The sequence below is a fragment of the Anolis sagrei genome, chromosome 6 (assembly GCF_037176765.1).
Source record: "Anolis sagrei isolate rAnoSag1 chromosome 6, rAnoSag1.mat, whole genome shotgun sequence".
Taxonomy (NCBI): Eukaryota; Metazoa; Chordata; class Lepidosauria; order Squamata; family Dactyloidae; genus Anolis; species Anolis sagrei.
In genome coordinates this window covers 38,326,821-38,349,764 of record NC_090026.1, presented here as the reverse complement: position 1 = coordinate 38,349,764, position 22,944 = coordinate 38,326,821, and the positions used below count along the sequence as shown (strand labels likewise).

Below are 22,944 nucleotides of genomic sequence, written 5' to 3'. Positions count from 1 at the left end.
TTCATTTATATCCCACTTCCTTCTGTCTTTGAGCACAAGTTAGCAGTGTTCTATCCAAATACTGACCTTGTGTCTGGGAGGTTATTGTGCTGGAAATCTTGATGGGCCAAAACATATTGCTGCCAATATTTTGCTGTCAAAATTACAAATTCCATAGCAATGTCTTGTCATTGTATAATCGGCATTGAATGTTTGCCGTATATGTATTCTGTGATCCGCCCTGAGTCCCCTTTGGGGTGAGAAGGCAGAATATAAATACTGTAAATAAAGTGGAACCATAATGTTATAACTTTGTAATGAAAAAAAGAACAGAAACTATAATGTACAGAAACTATTATTATGGAGAGAGCAGTACATTTTTTAAAATACTGTGCTTGTCTTTAAAGAGGAGATGTGCTCCTAGCATTCTTTCCTTACTATTGGATTTGCCTTCCAGTATCGATTCATAAGTAGGTCAAGTTCAGAGATAAGCCAGAACTTTTAAAGGGAAAGAAAACCCTGCAATTACCTGTTCCTTCTCTAGATTATGAAAGTAAATAGCTTCAACAATTGCGTAGGATAGGGCTGTGACAAACAAATAAAATTCTTCACAATGCTTTTATAAGATCAGGCAGAATTACTCGTAATGGTTGTTGAAGGCATCTCAGAGGAAGCATACTTTTGTGTCTGTTAGATCAATTGTACCATTCGTGATCTATTTTAGCATTCCTGTTTGAATCTCCAATGCCAAAACCAGAATATTTTACCTTGTCTGACCCTCCAAATATTTAAACATCAGTTCTGATATTTTTTTCAGGTCTTGTGAGGCAGGAGCAAAGGGGGTGATCCATGCTGAGCGCAGCCTGTGCCCAGAATAGATATATGAATGAAGGCCTTTTAGCGCTTGCGCAGTTGGGTTGTTTATGGTCCCTACTCTCCCGGAATTCATGCTCTAATTATTTCCAATTATGGTTTGGTTGGGTGATGAGATGCCAAAAGGGTCCCCTACAGAGGGAGGAGGTGAGTGAGCATTCAGACCGGGGGACCATCATGGCGTCTCTCCACGGTGGATACGTGCCATTCGGCACGCAGGCGAGAACGGAGGCGGGGTTTGCTGGCTTGTTAAAGTGGCAAATTGGGGGGAGGAGGGGGATAACGGGATTGTGGGTGCTTTGGTTTGGCCTGTCCCCATTGCATAATGCCCACTGCCAAAACACCATAATGGGATTTGATGTCATTTCTGATAGTCTCCTGTTAACCTACTTCTTCTGCGTCAGAAACAGTAGTGACTTGAGCTTGGGCTCTGCATGGCAATAAACAACACTGGCTAACCGTAATCCCTCTGCTATGCTCTGGCTGCAACAATCAAGGAAAGGGTGAGCAGAAGGCTCTTTAGGGGTCATGACTCCAAATAATGCCCAGGATTCCTTACTTTGCAGTGGCCTCTTGCTGAAATGCTTCTCTGCTTCCTTTGTTTCATCTGGAAATCAAAAGGCAGTTTTGAGATTATTAGGGGTTTAGAATTCTCTTTTTAATATCCTTGTTGGAATTGTTGCAGGGGCAAATACACACACAGTTTTCAAAACAAAGCTATATCTGGTCTTATGATTGGCTCCGTAATTGGGACTATGATTATAGTATTTCTCCTTCACACACTCATTAAAATCAGAGATACTTGTTTACAACCTCCTACTAAAATTCAGCAACAGAGTCAGCCCCCTTAACCATTAATTCCACTATACATGACTTGAAAATATTAGGCATGGGAAATCCATGCCTCTAAATGGTTCTAAAGTACTTACAGGGTGCTGGTGCTTTGCTTCTACAGTGTTGCTAAAGTTCTGGTGGTGAAAATTTCAGAACTCTAACAAAACTTTCAAAATTTCATTATTTTATAATTGCAATTTTTATGACAGAACCAATTAGGAACTGTCATTTATAAGAAAAATTTTGAACTTTTTTTTAGAGTTCTGAAATTTTTACCACCAGAACTTTAGCAACACTGTAGAAGCAAAGCACCAGCGCCCTCTAGTTTTATACGTACTTTAGAACCATGGATTGCCCATGCCATGGATTTACTATGCCACTGTACATAATGGAGCTTGAACATCCACTGATATTGGTATCCCTGGGGAAGACCTAAAACAGTGGTTTTCAATGTGTGGGTCCCCAGATGTTTTGGCCTTCAACTCCCAGAAATCTTAACAGCTGGTAAACTGGCTGGGATTTCTGGGAGTTGTAGGCCCAAACACCTTGGGACCCACAAGTTGAGAACAATTGCCCTAGAACCAAACCTTGTGGAAACTGAGAGTCCACTGAAGAGTACTTGACTTGTATTCAGAATGCTCTGCTTTGAATTCCTGATAGGTTTGGTAAAAGCCTATGTCTGAGGACCTTTTTATACCAACAGTTCTAGCATGGTGATTCCATTTTAGCTGCCATGGTTGCATCTTGTCAAATCTTGGGATTTGTAGGCTGATGAGGTACCGTTGCTATCTAGTTAATAGATCTAAATACCCCTTCCTAAGCTTTCAAGTCCTAGGTTTCCATAGGATGGAGCTATGTGTATTAAAGTGGAATGGTATTGCCATAAATGTACACTGCGAAAAGGAGACCCTGAAAGTATGGAGGGATGCTACCATATACTGTTGATTATATTGATTATATTGACCAAGATGGGCCAGTGATATAACTCATTCTAAGGCAACTTCCCAATATTACTTGCACAGCTATAATTTTCGATTTCAGCGTTTCTCAAACTGTTCTCCTCAAGATGTTTTGGACTTTAGCTCCCACAATTCCTAACAACTGGTAAACTGGTTGGGATTTCTGGGAGCTGAAGTCCAAAACACCTGGAGGAGCCCAGTTTGAGAAACACTGATCTCCTTCATGATGGATGCAGTGGTGTCTCTTAAAAACGATAACATAATTTTTTGATTGATAAAAGTTCTAGTTGACATTTCAGTTTACCAGATCCTGAACATCTTGCTTAAATATGTATCAAGCAGAACTTGGAAGTGATGTTGTGATATGAAGACCAAGCTTAGACTTCCAGCATCCTTATTGCTGGCCATATTGGTTGAGGGATTGTGATAGCTGTGGTCCAAAAAAGTAACTGTTACTAAACTCAATGTGAAGAGTTGATGACGTACTCAGAAAACCAGTTCAACACACCCAAATCTGTTGGGAAAATAATCTATTTTTGTTGTCTTCGACACCACACGTGGAAGAGTTGGCTGACTTGTTCCTGCACGTCATTTCATTGTCTTGTCTTACCCTTCAAAGCGAGTCCAAAAGCTAACCTGATCCTCAGTTAAGTAGCCTTAGGCACAAGGTATGGAGGTAAGATGAGGGAGTGAGGGTTAGAAATAACTTAGATTTAATCGCAACTGACAATCGCCCTTGGAGACAGGCTAAATAGGGCAAGGTTGACTGGGTAGAGTAGCTTGTTTGGGCATTGGAAATGTCTTTTTCAATCCATATCTTCTCTTGGCTGTGTTATTTCTTATTTCGTAGTTCAACTAATATGCTTCTGAATTAGAATTAAGCATTATATATACCTGCCAGGAGTCAAAATAATAAATTTAATTTACCCCTTCCTTTCAGTCCAGAAGCTAGAGTTGAGCATTTTTACTCATGCTCTCAAAGACACCTTTAAACATTTAGTTAACACTGTTTGCAAATGTTTTCTCGGAATGGAAGTCAAAAGAAAGCAGTATTCAAATTGAATCAATGCTCTAACTTGTATAGCTAACCATTTCTGAAATTCAGATGTAGGAGTTAAAACATATTATGTGAAAACAATCTGAGATGTTTGGCCTGGGAAACTGTCTGGCATTTGAGTGACTCATTGAATGGCCTTGAACAAACAGAGATATTGATTGTGTCGAGATTGATTGTGTCTGTGTTTGTTTACAAAAAATGATTTATTGTGATGTGGAGATACATAGGCATATGACTACTCCTTAGATGCATTGTTTTGGGTAAAAACATGGCAAAATATGTGCCAAATACATATTAATTGAAAACAGATTATAGGGTGAGCATCCCTTATCTGGAATTCCAAAATACTCGAAAACCCAATTTTTTCCATGTGGGTGGTTGAGGTAAGAACCCCTTTGCTTTTTGATGGTTCAGTGTACACATAATAATTAAAACATTGTATATAAAATTACCTTCGGGCAATGTGCATAATGAATATAATAGTATAATGAAGCATACATGAATTTCATGTTTAGACTTGTGTCCCATCTCCAAAATATTTCATTTTACGCAAATGTAGGTATTCTAGAATCTGAAAAAATAATCCAAATTCCAAAACACTTCTGGGTCAAGCATTTTGAATAAAGGATACCTAAGATGTATTAGTTCTTTATAAACCCACCCACTACTACCAGAATACTTCCAAGGTTATTTTAGAAACAGAGATTCAATTAAAACAGTGGAAACTACTACAACTGTGGTGTATAAGTGACCACTAAAAATCTGAGCAAACAAATGTTTATAGCATCCAGTGTAAGGTATGTGTGAGGTTGCCCATATTTCTTTGGAGAGAGAATTCCAAAGACATGGACCTCCTCCTATACCATGCAGAATCCTTAGTCATTTCAAAGTAATATTTAATCATAAATTTTGAAAAAATCAGTGACTATAGAAAATCAGCAGTGACACAAACAACAACATACACTTGTAGCGCTTGCAGACAGAAACCATGCGATCCAAAGAATAAGTGTAATTGGATAACATGTATGTTAGAATGCGTACTGGAGTGCATGTACATTAGAATGTGCAAACAGTAAATTAGCATAGAGTTTCAGCCTCTAGCTCAGGCATGGGCAAGCTTTGGCCCTCCAGGTGTTTTGGACTTCAACTCCCACAATTCCTAACAGCCAGTGGGAGTTGAAATCCAAAACACCTGAAGGGCCTAAGTTTGCCCGTGCCTATTCTAGCTAGATTGATACAGTACACACAAGCTAGAGCAGGCATGAAATGTTTGTGTGCTTATAACTAACTAACTACTATTGGTCTCACATTTGCATGTTTTCAAACTGCTAGGTTGGCAGAAGCTGAATCTTAACAGCAGGAGCTTCCCCCGCTTCCCGGATTCGAACTGCCAACCTTTTGGTCAGCAAGTTCAGCAACTGTGCCACCAGGGACCCTATTATTGCTCAAGGCTACACACATATTATCACTTACTTTCAATTGATTCCTGGACTTGTTTTTATTTACCAGCAAAGCAGAAAACCCTTGTTCGCATAAATAAGTTGTGGAGAAGAGCATGAAATAGTACATGACAATTCCTCGACTTTTAGTACAAAAATTGCTTTTTAACACCAAATACCCTCAAAATAATCAGATTGAAACTCATCCTTGCAGTTTCTATCATTTTGAAATTCAGTTAGCTCTTCCTGGATTTCTTCTGCAACCTCTCCAATTTTAATCATCATTAAATACGTCAAAATTAATATGAATATTGAGGATTCATGGTCAGTAAAACTACTGGAGCTGTCAAATCACTAAACAGCAAAACAGAATCACTGACACAGCTGAACAAGACAAAATAATGTGTGCGACTGATGCGGGGTGGCATGAGTACTTGACACGTGATGTCAATCGCTTGCCCACCCCCCCCCCCCCGGGGCCTCCTGCGCGCACCTGACACCTACTTGCCAGTGCCACTTGCGTAGCTATGGATTCATTAACAAATTAATTTAAATTGAACAAGCTTTCAAATTTTAAATGTTTCACGGACCATATTTTAGTTTTTGCGGACCACTGGTGATCCACAGACCACTGGCTGGGAACTACTGCTCTAAGTGATTGACAGTCTGAGATGTGCCCTTTGAAATCTTCATAGCCTATGCATGCTCTGTAGCATTTCCATAATTGGCCCTCATGATTTGAAATAAATGAAACCAAAGAAAAGCATGCTGGTATGTTTAAAGTGTATCGTTTATATAGATTTTATAGATTAATGCTTTATGTGTGCAGGATTTTGATTACTTGGTAACAAATACCTGAATTGTTATTGTACATAGGATCATTTCCAACTTTCTCTGCTTCTTCTCCCCATTTTTCCATAGTACTTTGCTCTGAGCGGGTTGGGCGGATCACTAAGACTTACCACGATATAGATGCTGTTACCAGTCTTCTGGAAGAGGTACTTTTTCATTACTGTATTTTACAATTTATTGTGTTGAAACAGAATACAAGGTCCTATACTAGGCTAGAAATAATGGCAGTTCTTTAGTCAGTTGATCCTTGGCTATTCAGTAATCAGAAAAAGAAAATGCAGTAATAACTACACGTAGTTACAAGCAACTTCTTGTTACCGCTTATTTCATTTAAAATAATGTGTTACTGTATATCCTTACAATTACAACATAGCAAGGGATAAATAACTCCTTAATATTAAGGACTTTGTAGTTATTAAGTACAAACAGTCCCCGAGTTAAAAGCATCTGAAGTAATAACTTACTTTTTCAAAACATTTTAATGTAACTCTATCGGTAACTAATTACTGTTATGGTTGGCAATGAACAATGCAGGTGAGGAATGAAATCACCTTGAGAACGGTGTGTTTCATGCTCAAAATTCATGGACAAGGAAGATGGCAAAGAATGAATCAAGTAGGAGGTTTGTAAGGAAAGGATGAAACAAGTTACCTTTACCTCTGCTGTGTCTTCTCCATCTATACAGAAAGAGCATGACCTCGAGTTAGCAGCCCGCATTGGACAGTCATTGCTGAAGCAGAACCGGAGTCTGTCAGAACGCAATGAGCTCTTGGAAGAGCAAATCGAACTGGCAAAGGAAGAGGTGAGGAGACTCTTGGAAGAAGACATTTTTGAATGTAGACTCCTAGATTTGGGCAGCACTGAGGTATTGCAGGATTTTTGAAGAGAAACTTGGAAAAACTGACTCAACAAAGAGGTGAAAGGAAGCTGAACTATCTTTTCCTCAGTGTCCTCTAAAGGTTGCCAGTATGAAACTGGAGGTGGTTCCTGTATCCTTAATGGTTTTGTAGAGTAGAGAATTTCAGTAGCTGTTGCTTGTTTTCGGGCTTATTAACAAACAGCACCTCCTGAAAAAGCCCTATATTTGCACAACCATTAAAAACAGCACCTCTAGTTTGCTCTCTGGCAGTGTTAGTATTTTTGTTATTGTCTTTTGCTTTTCAATCTTACCATTTTTTCCATGAGGCTCAGGGCAGCAAACAACAATATAGCTTAGTCCAGTGGTTCTCAACCTTTGGTCCTCCAGGTGTTTTGGATTTCAGCTCCCACAAATCCTAACAGCTGATAAGTTAGCTAGGACTTCTGGAAGTTGAAGTCCAAAACACCTGGAGGACCAAAGGTTGAGAACTACTGGCCTCGTCCAAAAGAGTGATTTCCCACAGACACACAGTTGAATGGGAACTTGAATTTGGATCTCCTTCCTCACCACTTTCATTCCAAGCAGTATTTCATACTCTGTCCAAAAAAATGTGGGGTAAAAATCAGTGTTTCTCCATCAGAATTTCAGACTTGGGTGGATGGAACTCAGCAGCTTCAGAATGAAGGGATTGGCACATCCCTACACTCGGTTCAGAGTAATTTCCTTTCCTGTAGTGGGAATATCTATAAAGAATCCTTATTAGGCTTTGATGGAATGGCTTCAAAGTTAGAAGTGCCAAGTTATACTTCTGATTGTTCCTTTTTAAAATTGAACCCTTGTCTCTTGTCTATTGAAGATTGCTCAGTTACGCCATGAAATATCAATGCGGGATGACCTTCTGCATCTGTATACCAACAGCACTGAGGAGAGTGAGCCGGTCTCCACTATCTCCACCCCGTAAGTATTGTGTTTGTGTGGCTGGGTGAGTTTGGCAGAGTGGAAAATTGAGACTGTTTTGTCCAAGCCATTGAGGCAGAATGGAAGACAATCCCGTTACTACATCCTACTAATGGTTAGACCTAATTTCTCCTATTGGGAAGGTAGAGGAAAAACAGTAGCCCTCCTAGAGTGTACCGTATGAGTATTGCACTTTTCAACTTCTATGCCCTTAAAGCAGTTCACATTACATACACCTAAGCACACAAAAAACATCATAAAACCATTACATAGAGAAGCCATTGATATCCACAAACATGTGGACAATTTCAACAGAAAGGAGGAAACCATGAAAATGAACAAAATCTGGCTACCAGTATTTAAAGACTCTAAAATCAGGACAGTAAATAAATAGCAACACTAAAAAAAAAAACAACCCAGGGGAATTCCAGACAAGAATAAATCAGGGCCAGCTAACACCTCCTAACAAAGGACCCCCAGACAGCAATCATCCAGGCTTTGAAGCTGCAAGGCCAGTAAATGTGAATCAAGGTGGCCAATTGCAACATTCACACTTGCCTCGGGCAGACAAGAATTCTTTCTCCCACCCTGGACATTCCTCAGATATCTAAACCTCACTTTCCAACAGACCTCACAACCTCTGTGGATTCCTGCCATAGATGTGGGCAAAATGTCAGGAGAGAATGCTTCTGGAGCATGGCCCTACAGTGCAGAAAACTCACAGCAAACCAATTTAAAAAACAAAACTTAAAACCAAGAGATGAGATTTTTGCAAATCACAAGCCATCAAAAATAGTGATAAAATAAGTGAAAGGAAATGACAGTTGTGTCACGCTAATGTTGATCAGATGGTAGTGTTTATCAAATATATTTCTTAATTTATTTTGTGGTCAAAAATGTTAAGTGAAATCTATTCACAGTTGTAAGATATTTTAGCTAGGTTTTTTTAAAATAGTTTTTTTGTTTTTAATTTTTCCCCAAATCTGAGTTGACAAATATAACCATATGTCCTTGAACTGTGCATAAAATGATGTCATGCCTCACTGAAAAAATATATAGATATTTTAGCACTAACTTGTGCTAAATTTAGCTTTCAAGCGGCGTCTTCATCTCTGGAAATGATGCACTAAGTCAGCAGATCAAGTGGTCATATGGTGCTATTTTCTCCTTTGCTGTATTTTTCTCATGGTCTTGTCACTTGCCCCCAACAGGTTACGAAGGAATGAATCCGCCCTCTCTTTGCAGCAGTGTTTCCAATATGATGCTCTTCAGCAGAAGCTAAAAGGGCTGGAGGAAGAGAACCAGAAGCTGCGTACAGAGGTGAGGGCTCAGCTGCAAAATGATGCTTGTGTGTGACAGCAATGAGTGTGTACCTGTCGGAGAAGTGAGTCAAGACATTGAGAAATGTTAATAGCATTTGACATCTTTAGAAAAGGGTATCCGGATGCTATGTCAAGGATGCTTGGGGAATTCTTTCACATCCAGCTCTGTCACTTCAGGCTCAGTCTATCACAGTGGCTGGTGTGGAGTGTGTTTTACCACTTTTGACTGGCTTACTGGATTATAGTCTCTCCTGGTGAAGCGTGAGTCTGTTCACAATCATCCTTGACCAGCTAATCCTCCAGTGAGATTGTTTTGGGAAACGGTTCAGAAGTTCATGTTGGGAGCAAATCAAGTCAGGAGTGTGGCTGGCACAATTTATCCAAATGTATTCTGGCCAGCATTTAGCATCCATGCTACTTCTAAGCCTAGTGCTTTCTTCTAAAAATAGCTTGTGTTCTCCCATATCAACTTGCCCTTAGCCTCATATTATAAGCCAATGACCTTCTCTCTTTCTCAGTGGCAAAGAGGGTAAGATAATAAAAAGGGGACCTTTTGGAATGTGGCACTCTCTTTGTTGACTGGTCTTCTCATGGCCAAATGGTGCTCTTTTTATGTAACAGGCAAAGTCATTCTTCGTCTCCCAAAAGCTGGTTTTCAAAAATCTTTGCTAAGTATGTTCTTTTTCTCAGTTCTTGTGGGGTTTTTCGGGCTATATGGCCATGTTCTAGAGGCATTTCTCCTGACGTTTCGCCTGCATCTATGGCAAGCATCCTCAGAGGTGAGGTCCTCACCTCTGAGGATGCTTGCCATAGATGCAGGCGAAACGTCAGGAGAAATGCCTCTAGAACATGGCCATATAGCCCGAAAAAACCCACAAGAACTGAGTGATTCCAGCCATGAAAGCCTTCGACAATATGTTCTTTTTCTTCTGCATATTAGATTTTATCATTGTTTTGATATCTTAATTGTGAAAACTGCTATGAAATCACTGGGACTGTGGCGCAGCTGGCTGGGAGTCAGCTGCATTAAGATCACTACTGACCGAAAGGTCATGAGTTCGAAGCCAGCCCGGGTCGGAGTGAGCTTCTGACCAATTTTTGTAGCTTGCTGTTGACCTTTGCAGCCCGAAAGACAGCTGTATCTGTCAAGTAGGAAATTTAGGTACCGCTTATGTGGGGAGGCTAGTTTAACTAATTTATGATGCCATAAAAATCTCCAGCAAGCGTGCAAAGAATTAGGAAGTACTTCATCAGTGTCACAAATGGACGGTGAAGCGACAGCTCCCCTGGTGGCCAGAATACCCTCATGAAATCTGGAATGTGAAATAGCCTCTGTGTGTCTGTCTATATATGTTGTGTGTCTATGGCATTGAATGTTTGCCATGTATATGTACATTGTAATCCGCACTGAGTCCCCTGCGGGGTGAGAAGGGTAGGATATAGATACTGTAAATAAATAAATAAATAAAATCCATTGAAAGATGGCATATGAATAAATTAATCTCATGGCAATATCAGAAACAATAAAATTGAACTCCAAGCACTATTTACTGTATATACTCGAGTGTAAGCTGACTTTTTCAGCCCTTTTTTTTTAAAGCTGAAAAAGCCCCTCAGCAAGTCAAGGTTATTTATTATTTTACTCTGTTATTATTAGTTTATTACATTTATTATTTTACTCTATTTATTATTATTACATTACAATATTTTATTCTGGTCTTATTACATTTATTATTTTACTCTATTATCATTTTTATTACATTTATTATTTTACTCTTTTATTATTGGAAGGATACGTAAGCACATTTACATTGAAGAAGGTTAGAATAATGGTTTAATTAGAGTTGGACAGTCTTATCTTAAATTAGTTTTATGTAAATATTCAAAAACATTTAACCTGCTGATGCCTCAATTAATGTAATTTTATCAGTATTAATTTTATTTTAAAATTTAGTAGTAGCTGCTGCATTTCCCACCCTCGGTTTACACTTGAGTCAGTACGTTTTCCCAGTTTTTTTTGTGGTAAAATTAGGTGACTTGGCTTATATTTGGGTTGGCTTATACCCAAGTATATACGGTAGCTTTAGGAAAGAGTCTTGCAGGACTCCATTGAAACCATGCCCTATGTGGAGTGGCATAGTACATTGGATATGTTCGGCATAGAGAAAAGAAGGTTAAGAGAGAACAAGGTAGCCATGTTTAAATATTTGAAAAAGATATTATGTTGAAGCTCCAGTAAATAATCACTCCCTTATCGCGGCAATGGAGCTTGAGCTCCTCAATGATGCCGTGAGCGAAACTGTGAAGGGACACCCAAGACGGGATGGTCATGGCAGAGAGGTCAGGCCAAACGCGATCCCTGGGGAAGGTAATTGCAACCCACCCTAGGCTTGACTCTGAAGGAGCTGGGGATGGTGACAGCCAACAGGGAGCTCTGGCGTGGGCTGGTCCATGAAGTTACTAAGAGTCGGAAGTGACTGAACAAATAAACAACAACAACAGCAATTATATTGAAGGTGGATCCAGCTTGCTTTCTGCTACTCCAGAGACTGGGATAGAGAGCAATGGATTCAAACTACAGGAAAAAAGACTCCGATTAAATATTGAGGGAAACTTCCCACTTTGAGTCTTCTTATGGAGAGCAAAAGTGGGGTATAAACAAACATCATCATCACAACAACGTGACTTTTCCATCAGTATTCCGCATCAGAGTGTGGTTGAGTCTTCTCTAGAGTTTTTTAAACAGAGGCTGGATGGTTATCTGTCAGGAGTGTTTCGATGGTCTGTTTGTGCATAGCAGGAAGTTGGCTTGATGGCCCTTGTGGTCTCTTCCATCTCTATGGTTCCAAATTGAATTCCTTATTTATTTTTGTAATTGGCAGACATGTATTGAAAATACACCTACATTTCAAAGGAATTCTGTAGGCTGTATGCAGTCCTCTTCTAGGTAGCTTGATCTTTCTTTGTTCCATTGGTGTCTGTAGTAAGTTTTGCATGGAATGACTGATGTGGCTTCACCATCAATAATATCTGTCAGGCTAAACTGTTGGAGAGCAGCAAACTTTTATTGATTCGTCTGCTTCTGTTTCAGAGCACTGCATGTGGAGTAGCCTTTGACAATTCAGTCAAATATAGTTTCCTAGATAGCAAACGGATAATGGCTTCCTTCTTTCCCTTCATCCCAGGTTACCAGCATTGCCACAGAAACCTCCCAGTATGAGGAGCAGGAGCAGAAACTGATGATTGACTGCGTGGAGCAATTCTGTGAGTGAGAAAAGGTTTGAGGAGAATTCAGAAATGGCATTTTGATATGTCACAAACTCCATTTAGAAGACCTTGCAGTGAAAGTGGGAAATACAGTACATGATTGATTGTAATTTTATATTCCACCTATTTTCTCAAATCAAAGTGCAGATGGCACCATTCAAAAAGAAAACAATGGCTTCATTTCCTTTCAGATGGTAATAACTGATCAGTTTAAACCAGCTGGTAAACTGGCTGGGATTTCTGGGAGTTGTAGGCCAAAACACCTGGGGACCCACAGGTTGAGAACCACTGGTTTAAACCATGGTGGGTGAAGTTTTGTGGCCTTCTACCTGTTGTTGAACTCAGTGGTCACTTATGGTTTCTAGGACAAAAGTTAAGGAGTATCCATTGTGTTAAACACTGACCTGAAAACTGTTTCAGCACCTTGGAAAGGTTGTTGTTGACATTTTTAAAGTCTAGGATGGATTCACCATGGTAGTGCGAGCCACAAACCACCACTAGTTAGACCACAGCTTTCCAAACTTGCCATGTTGGTAACAATCTTTTAAGACATGCATTCTTTCATAACACAGTAATTCGGTTTTACCAGCAAACCGAAGATTAAGCCAAACCCATATAAGAGTTTCATATTATATACAGCATATGTATTATAATTTTTACACACACACATATATGTTTCATATAATATTTACTATATAACTCAATTTTGGAATTATTTCCTTTATACTTATGTACTACAGTTGATTACCTCTATAGTCGCTGCATGTGGTTCATCATAAACATCATTGTCAACAGATTTTCTTGTCTTAATTAGAAACATATCTATTTTAGTAGTGGCAGTTCTTGCAACTCAATCAACAAATTGTGCCAATTATTAAAGTTATAACAGTACGTACACTTGAACAGGACCAGCATTCCACTTCTGTAGGGATTAAACTTATCTGGATGTTTTTAAATGGAGGTTGGATGGCCATCTGTTGAGAGGGCTTTGACTGCATTCCTGTCTGGCTGATGGACTAGAAGTTCTTCCAACTCTAGTGAGGTAAAGAATGCATGGGAGTCCAGTGGAGTCTCTTCCTCTTGAGGTTTTTGAACTGAGGCTGTATGGCTGTATGTCAGGTGGGCTTGATTGTGTCTTCCTGACAGGCAGCCTTTGTTCGTATTTTTTCATGCAACACACAGTTTGGAAAGCTCTGAGTTAGGCTATATTCTGGCATGGTCGATAAATTCGAAATTACATAAAAAATCGAATATGAACATACGAATTTCACTTTTAAAGCGAGTTTTGAACCACGCAGGAACAAGGGGGGGGGGGGGATTTAGAATTTGAACCACTTACCCATCTTTCCCCAAAATATTTGGTAATGTTCGGATGTCTCCCAAGGTTATTTTAATTTTCACAACCATTAAGCAACTTTGGTAAAGGCAAAGGAACTTTTAAAATATCATTCTTTTGGCTGGCACTGCCAGAAGGGAGGCGGTGGGCATGGCTAATCATAGCCATCTTAACTGAATTTTGGGAAGGCTAGGCCCCCAATGGTAGAGATTGCAAAAGGCCCTGCTGTTAAACTACATTTCCCACAATGCATATCCAAATGATGCTGAATGATAGCCAAATAATGACTGAAGGACCCAAAAATAGCTGTCTGTAGCAGTCTTCATTTAAATATAAAATAAACTGGTTGAATCTACAAAGAGATATAAAGAAAGAAAGCAACAAGCAACTTTTGCAAAGTCTAGAGAACTTAAACTGCTTAAAAAAGAAGCCCCTCAAGTTTCCCCACTGAGAGTAATGTTTTCCTTAATGCACATGCCGACCACCATTAACAAAGTACTTACAAAGCTTTGGGAGTTTCTTAAAGTTTTGAATTTTTTAGCCCCAAAATTCGGAAGTGACTTTAGAAATGAAGCACCAGCACCCCCTACTTTTGAACACAGTTTAGAACCATTTTCTTTGGATCACCCATGCCTACTATATTCCATCATTGGCATTGGTAGCTGGAACTGAGTTCAACAGCAGATGGAAGGCCACGGTTTTTTCATATAGGATGTAAGAAACGCATAGATATTTCATAACCAACTTCTCTATCACATTTGATATCAACAGGAATTTTTAAATGTATACTCTCCCCATCCCTATTCATATCTTATGAGTGAAGATGATAGATGAATTTTTCATAGCCAAATTAGAACAATAGCGGGGTTCAGGTGTATGACAACTTTAGACAAGTTGGAGAAATCTCAGAATGAACACTATATTGGCTTTAGAAATGAAGCACCAGCACCCCCTACCTTTGAACACAGTTTAGAAACATTTTCTTTGCATCACCCATGCCTACTATATTCCATCATTGGCATTGGTAGCTGGAACTGAGTTCAACAGCAGATGAAAGGCCACGAGTTCTTATAGGATATAAAAAACCCATAGATATTTCATAACCAGCTTCTCTATTACATTTGATATCAACAAGAATCTTTAAATATATACTCTCCCCATCCCCATTAATATCTTATGAGTGAAGATGATAGATGGATTTTTCATAGCCAAATTAGAACAATAGCGGGGTACAGGTTTATGACAACTTTAGACAAGTTGGAGAAATCTCAGAATGAACAATATAGATGATATTGATACAGAGGCTTGAAAGATAGGAATCCAACTACAGGAAGTCTACAGAAGACCACAGAGAGCAGAACCTCAAGAGAGGCTATGGACGTTGGTGTTGGTCCCTGTTAGTAGTATACAGGCCTTCCTGGGTATGTCAGAGGCCATGGGGCCTGTTGCATGCAACCATCTTTTCCATGCCATGACAATCTGATGTCTTCCTTCCAATAGCTGATGCCAGCCGAGAGGTTGTCTCACTCTCTGAGGAACTTGCCCGTAAGACAGAAGATACAGCTCGACAACAGGAGGAGATCAGCCAGCTCCTTGCTCAAATTGTAGACCTGCAGCAGAAGTGCCGCACTGTAAGTAAAGGGATTAGGTAGTCCATTGACTGGGAGTGGTGTTTGGTCAGCGGTCTGCCAGAATTGGTTGTCCAACCTCCAAGAAGGCACCTTCTGTTGATTTTGTGTCTCAAAACCTCCAGCTATGGTTCAATTTTTTTCACTTCTATGTCATTATGACTTCCAGATGAAGAGTTACTGCATATGTCCTGGTTCCTCTTGTCCCTCATATCAAAGGGACCCCTTTTACAATGACTTTAGTTAGGAAACCCTTGGTGTTAACAGTACTGTGGGTGAATGATGGCACTCTAGGGCTTCGTTTTTCTTACATCTCTTTCTTAGAGCTCATCTTGCTTGAACATAACAAAAGAAGCAGTGGGTGGTCCCCATCACAAGCTAGAGATGTTGCCTTCAGTAGGAGGATTGAAAAGCCCCCCTGGAAGGCTGCAATTGATGAATTTTTGTTATTGATGTTAATTTAGAGAAGGCACCATTTGCTCTACCATCTGCTTTAAATTATCATCTGCTTTGATGGGTATTCCCCCCATCTGTTGCAAGCTATAAGATAAATGTTCTAATTAGAGTAAGGCACCTCTTGCTCATCTTTTTGCTGTAACTGTTTTGCTGCACCTATCTATCCCTGATAGGGCTCTAAAAGTAGATATAGTTGCCACAAGGAATGATCAGTGGGGGCACATTCCCTACTCATTTCAGGATGCCAGTCCCCCACCAGATGCTGCGACTGAAATAGAAATAGCACAGTAGTTTGTGTGTAAAAGATGAGAGTTGGAGGCAGATATTCCTAACAAATATATTTATTTCATTATAACATTTTTAGCCTTATAACATTTTAATTTCTCGGACAGGTTGAGGCTAGCAAGGCTCTTTCTTACCTGCCCCATACTAACAACAGTCATGTTAAATAGGTTAGATAGTGAGCAGCTCAAGATCGCTCACCTTCTTGGCTTGGTAGAAGTTTTAGTAGGCATCTAAATATCTCAGAGGCACCAGGTCTTGCCAGATCTCGAAAGCTAAGCAGAGGCAGTTCTGGTTAGTACTTGACTGGAAAACTATCAATAAGTACCAGGCACTGTAAACTACATTTCAAACGAATGAAATTCATGGGCTTGTCCTAAATTGAGAGGTGACTTCCTTTAATACCGTATATACTCGAGTATAAGCCGACCCAAATATAAGCTGAGGCACCTAATTTTATCCCCCCAAAATGGGAAAACATGTTGACTCAAGGATAAGCCAAGGGTGGGAAATGCAGCAGCTACTGGTAAATTTCAAAATAAAAATAGATACAATACTTAATACATTAATTGAAGCATCAGTAGGTTAAATGTTTTTGAATATTTACATAAAACTGTAATTTAAGGTAAAACTGTCCAACTCTGATTAAACCATTATTCTAACCTTCTTCAGTGTAAATGTGCTTATGTGTCCTTCCAATAATAATGAGAGTAAAATAATAAATGTAATAAAAATAACAATAGAGTAAATAATAGAAATGTAATAACAACAGTAATAATACAGTGAAACAATAAATGTAATCATAACAATAGAGTAAAATAATAAATGTAATAATCAAAATAATAAATGTAATCATAACAATAATAAAGTAAAATAATATAATAATAATAAAGTAAAATAATAAATGTAATAATAATAATAAATCGAGTAAAATAATAAATGTAACAACAACAACAACAACAACAACACAGTAAAATAATAAATAATCTTGATTCGAGTATAAGCAGAGGGGGGCTTTTTCATCCTAAAAAAGGGCAGAAAAATCAGCTTATACTCAAGTATATACAGTAAATTTGGCAGGGCACAGGACAAGCTTCTTGCTTTCATGTCTCTTGGACTGTGAATGAAATTCCCAAGTGCTGAATTAAAGAATTGCCTCTCAAACAAGTAAAGGAACTTTGTCTTTATTTTTGCATGTTCTTGCTCAAGTTATAGACTTCTTATATGTTATAGACTTCTTGATAGCATTCACATGTTGGTCTGCAATGAAATTGTTAGCTATGTTCTGGCCTTGAAAATGTGAGGCAAAACTTCACCACACATGCCAACTATGAAAACAGCACTGGTAAAATGGAATGGTTCTACATCATTAAAATGAAGTCCTAAATAACAAGTATCATTGCAACAAAGGATGCTGGGAATGTTGTTGATGATATTTTCCTCACTTTCTCCACTAGTATGGTTCTGAAGTAGAGGAGCTGCAGCAACATCTTACAGCAGTGAAGGAAGTCCAACAGCAGCTACGTGGAGAGGTGTGTATCCTGGAACTATCCCTACAAGACAGGAAAGGAGGGCTGCAGATGTTGGAGTTGTCAAGAATGTTACATCTGTAGGACTGCTCTCTGTGGTTTCATTTAACCTTGTCCAACAAATATGTCCCCTCTAGGCATTTTCTAGGTCTCCCCCAGGACTGTATGGTATTCTTGGACCAGAAGTCCATAATTTCCCCGGGGTTTGCATTCTTCATGTTTTTGCATATCTGCATGAAGTACTGAACATATGCATCCTGTGCAGATATGGAGGTCATTCAACATGCCATTTTACACATAGTAGTAGTAGTAGTAATAATAATAATAATAATAATAATAGTAATAATAAAGATCGAACTGCAAAGACTCTGGCACAAGCCAGTAAAGGTGGTCCCAGTGGGGATTGGCACACTGGGTGCAGTGCCTAAAGACCTTGGCCTGCACTAAAACACAATCGGCACTGACAAAATTAACATCTGCCAGCTGCAGAAGGCCACCTTACTGGGATCTGCACGCATTATTTGCCAATACATCATACAGTCCTAGACACTTGGGAAGTGTCCGACGTGTGATCCAATTCTACAGCCAGCAGAGTGTCTGCTGTGAACTCATCTTGTTATGTTTCAAATAATAATAATAATAATAATAATAATAATAATATACTTTATATTCCGCCCTTCTCCCCTAGGGGACTCATTAAGCATTTTACATACATAGGCAAACATTCAATGCCTTTACAGTCATATACAATGAAGACACACAAACACAAGCAAAGGCAGAGGCTTCTTCTTTCATTTCCGGCTTCTGGAGGTGGTACTCATTTCTGGCTCTGGGGAGGTGCTTTCTCCATATTCAAGCTGAGGAGCCTGTGTTATCAACTCCTGTTTGTGTGGATGGCAAGATTGCTCAGAGCATCTCTGCCTTTTCCCTCCAAAGTTGTAACTATCTACCCATGTTTGCATGTTTTCGAACTGCTAAGTTGGCAGGAGCTAGAGCTGACAGATGAGAGCTCACCACATCTCACAGATTTGAACTGCCAACCTTTAGGTCAGCAGTTCAGCCAAACTTTAGGTCAACAGTTCAGCAGCACAAGGTTTTAACTCATTGCTTCACTGTGGTTCCCGTACAGACATACTATTGCTGCATGATTGATTTCTCTGTTAAGTTGGCCCTGATTTTGCCTCCAGGGTTTGCTTGAATAGAGCAACACTGAATCAATTTGTCTATAGTGTAGTAGTATTCCTTCCAGCAAAAAATGTTGGGAAATTCTCACTGCTACTAATGTGACAGCTGGAAGCCATGATTAATGGTCAATCAAGCATATTAATTAAAACTGAATATGTAAACAGTGTGTCAATTGCTGTGTAAGGTTATGGATTGCCAAACCTTGCAGCAATCCAATGCTTTGTTTTTGGTCCCCATCTCCTCTTAGATGCTTGACTCATTTTCCCCCTGCCCCAATCTTTTTTGATGGAATGTCTCTCATTTTTCTTCTTCACCCTGCAATTTCGTTCCAGCTCCAAGATGTGCAGGAGAAGTATGCAGAATGCGGAGCCATGTTGCACGAAGCCCAGGAAGAGATTAAAAACCTCCGGAACCGCAGCCTCCCCAACAGCACCATCCACCGCCACAGCTCCCCCACTTTCTTACCTCTGGTAAGAGTGAAGCACCTTGAGATATGTAGGCTGGGACCTGGGGGAGAAGAGCAGTCATCAATACACATTATGAAGTCACCTATAAATTGTCTCTTTCTCTCTATCTATACATACATCTTGATTTTTCTATAATACGTTGGTATCTGCTATACCAAAAATCCAAATGATCACTTATATATTTATTTTTAGACTTCAGTTCTTGACACTAAAAATGGGTACCATGTTGTTTTAAAGCAGGGGACCTCAAACTAAGGCCCGGGGGCCGGATGTGGCCCTCCAAGGTCATTTACCCGGCACTCGCTCAGGGACAACCTGTCTGAAATGACTTGAAAGCACACAACAACAGCAATCCTATCTCATCAGCCAAAAGCAGGCCCACACTTCCCATTGAAATACTAATAAGTTTATGTTTGTTAAAATTGTTCTTCATTTTAATTATTGTATTGTTTTTAAGTGGTTTTTTGTAATACAAATAAGATATGTGCAGTGTACATAGGAATTCATTCATTTTTTTCCAAATTATAATCCGGCCCTCCAACAGTTTGAGGGACTGTGACCTGGCCCTCTGTTTAAAAAGTTTGAGGACCTCTGCTTTAAAGTTCTCCTTTATTCCTATTTTCCATCCTACAGAATGGTTGGTTAATTTTTCTGCAAGTGGAATTACCTGCCAGGCAGGTTTGAGCACAAGAGAATGAGCTGTTTTCAGAAGTCAGTCACCGATTCCAGTGCACTTTGTGTCTGTTTAGGTTTTTACAAGCCCAAACTAAAGGGAAAAGTAAAGAAGCCCCTTGGTGGCACAGCGAGTTAAACTGCTGAGCTGCTGAACTTGCTGACCGAAAGGTTGGTGGGGAGTGGGGTGAGCTCCCACTATTAGGCCCAGCTTCTGCTAACCTAGCAGTTCGAAAACATGCAAATGTGAGTAGATCAATAGATACTGCTTCTGTGGGAAGATAACGGTGCTCCATGCAGTCATGCTGGCCACATGACCTTGGAGGTGTCTACGGAAAACACCGGCTCTTTGGCTTAGAAATGGAGATGAGCTCCACCCCCAGAGTTGGACACGACTAGACTTAATGTCAAGGGGAAAAGAAGTGACTGTAAGCTCTAAAGAAGATAGAGCCAGTTTGCTTAGAAATAGACAATGCTGTGAGTTCCTAGTGATTTCAAGTTGAGTTAAATATGCAGAAAAGATTCTCAGTAATGCTCCAGAAATATCTCAACATATTCTATTGCTATGATAACAGCAAGATCATTGGAATAAGATCCAAAAAAACAAGTGTGATGTATATAATTTGGAAACACTGCTTGTTGGTGAGTTTGTTTGTATAACAGGCCGCTGTAATTTGGTTGCAGAAACCCATGGATACTAAAAGCCATGGACGCTAAGGTTTAATTCTGTATGAAAGCATAGTAAAATGATGTTCCTTCTATAAAATGGAGTCTGACAGTCAATTGAAGTCGTATTTAATGACACTGGGGGGGGGGGGGGGGGCGCTGGTGGCGCAGCAGGTTAAACCACTAAGCTGCTGAACTTTTCTTTTTTATTCATGGAATGGATGAGGGCTGGCCATATGCCACATCCTTTTCTTGCTCAATTATTTTCACTGCATTTTAATTAATTAAAATTAAGTTGATTGAATTACTTGTTCTAGCTCAAATCCTGGGCTACCAAGCCAAGTGTCCATTAGACACAGTGCCATTAGGGAAAGGTATAAGGTTTCCCCTGACATTAAGTCTAGTTGTGTCCGACTCTGAGGAGGGGTGCTCATCTGTATTTCTATACCAAAGAGCTGGCATTGTCCGTAGACACCTTCAAGATCATGTGGCTGGCATGACTGCAAGGGGCACCATTATCTTCCCGCAGAAGCGGTACCTATTGATCTACTCACATTTGCATGTTTTTGAACTGCTAGGTTGGCAGAAGCTGGGACTCACAGCAGGAGTTAACCCCCCCCCCCCAGGATTCAAACTGCCATTCTTTTGGTCAGCAAATTCAGCAGCTTAGTGGTTTAACCTCCTGCGCCAGCAGGGGCTCCCAGTGTCATTAAATATGGCTTCAATTGACTGTCGGACTCAATTTGTGAACCTTAGGTAAAGGTAAAGGTTTTCCCCTGACATTAAGTCTGACTCTGGGGGTTGGTGCTCATTTCCATTTCTAAGCCGAAGAGCCGGCGTTGTCCGTAGACGCCTCCAAGGTCATGTGGCTGGCATGACTGCATGGAGTGCCGTTACCTTCCTGCTGGAGCGGTATCTATTGATCTATTCACATTTGCATATTTTCGAACTGCTAGGTTGGCAGAAGCTGGGGCTAACAGTGAAGCTCATGCAGCTCTCTGGATTAGAAACTGCAATCTTTTGGTCTGTGAACCTTAAAGGGTTAAAAAATGTCCCTTTCACAATAGTATTTTGCTGTTCACTTTCACCTTAGGAGAGCAGGATCAGAATAGAATAACTGCTTGGATCTTATATTTAATCGCTTAAAATCGTCTTCAGTTTACTAATGATGTCTTTTTTGTATCACAGGATTCTTTGGCTGCAGAGATCAAGGGCACGATGCGAAAGGGGATGGATAGCTCTGGTTCATCAGAATACAAGTGAGTAAAACACAGTGTAGCCTGGGTGAAACAAGAGTTAGCATGAGAAAACCATGAAAGCAGACATTTTTCAAAGGATAGTGATATGGAGCCAGCACAGTCTGAAGAAAAAAGTAAACAGAGAAAAGAGGTTTGATATCTAAAAATGAAATTTAGAGAAAGAGATGGGGTTCAAATTGGAAAATATAATCTCCTTGAGATCTGAGGAGGTATGTTTACATGGCTGCAGAGAGAGCTTAGTTGTTGCACCTGGTTGTTATCAGTGCCGTGGAGTTGAATTTAAGATATCTCTGTTTATTTAGCGCACAAATACTGTGATGCTTTGAGGCCAGTCATTCTCACTGCTGGAGATGGGTGGCCAACTTCTCCTTGTATTTGCCACCGTTGACTGCAGGTGGGTTTCTTACACCTAATGAGAGTATCTGTGTTGTTTGTTCCAGGAGCTTCCGGCGGGTTTTTGAGACAGTGAAGGCTGTAAAGCAAGCTGTGAAAGCCAAATCCCGGGCAGACTCCCCACTGAGTCTTCCTCCAGGCTCTCCTAAGCCATCTTCACTGGGCTGCAGTCGCTACAGCACTCCTCGCACCAGCTACTATGGATCAGACAGTCCCATTGTGGGAGGACAGGATGGTCAAGCACCTGAAGTTCATGATGATGCTCGGTGAGTATGAATGGGATGTGGAATGGGCAGAGCCCTTTCTGGTGTGGTCGCTGACTGGACCCAGTTGTTAATCTCAACTAGAATCGTCTCATTGCATCCATGGAACACATTATTTGTACACACTATTTTTCATAATTATATCTTCCTTATGAGACTTGTCTATATGGCAAAATAATATAGTTGTACTACTTACAAGAACAAGGTTTCCATAACACAAACAAAGTTCTTTAGATTTCCTTCTTTACTTCCACGCTGGGCTTCTTTTTCATGCAGATATGAAAAGAGGCTCTCTCACACAGAGCCTCTTTTCATACTAAAGTTACACAGGAGCTTCATATAGTAGCTTTTTACACACAGCAGAATTCACACACAATGGCTTTCAACCTGGGGCTTCTTATGACCAAAGC

General features: G+C 39.9%; 1 protein-coding gene across 2 annotated transcripts in view; it reads left to right on the top strand.

Annotated features, from left to right (window-relative positions):
• The window catches only part of LOC132778229 (trafficking kinesin-binding protein 1-like), a 44,569-nt gene that overhangs the window by 9,954 nt on the left and 11,671 nt on the right, over positions 1 to 22,944 (top strand). For both annotated transcript variants that reach the window (XM_060780991.2, XM_060780993.2), the window contains exons 2-11: positions 6,063 to 6,139; positions 6,679 to 6,795; positions 7,709 to 7,809; positions 9,021 to 9,129; positions 12,317 to 12,395; positions 15,235 to 15,365; positions 17,558 to 17,632; positions 19,147 to 19,284; positions 21,808 to 21,878; positions 22,319 to 22,537. In XM_060780991.2, the coding sequence (XP_060636974.2) occupies positions 6,063 to 6,139; positions 6,679 to 6,795; positions 7,709 to 7,809; positions 9,021 to 9,129; positions 12,317 to 12,395; positions 15,235 to 15,365; positions 17,558 to 17,632; positions 19,147 to 19,284; positions 21,808 to 21,878; positions 22,319 to 22,537 (1,117 nt within the window). The remainder of the gene's footprint in view (positions 1 to 6,062; positions 6,140 to 6,678; positions 6,796 to 7,708; positions 7,810 to 9,020; positions 9,130 to 12,316; positions 12,396 to 15,234; positions 15,366 to 17,557; positions 17,633 to 19,146; positions 19,285 to 21,807; positions 21,879 to 22,318; positions 22,538 to 22,944) is intronic.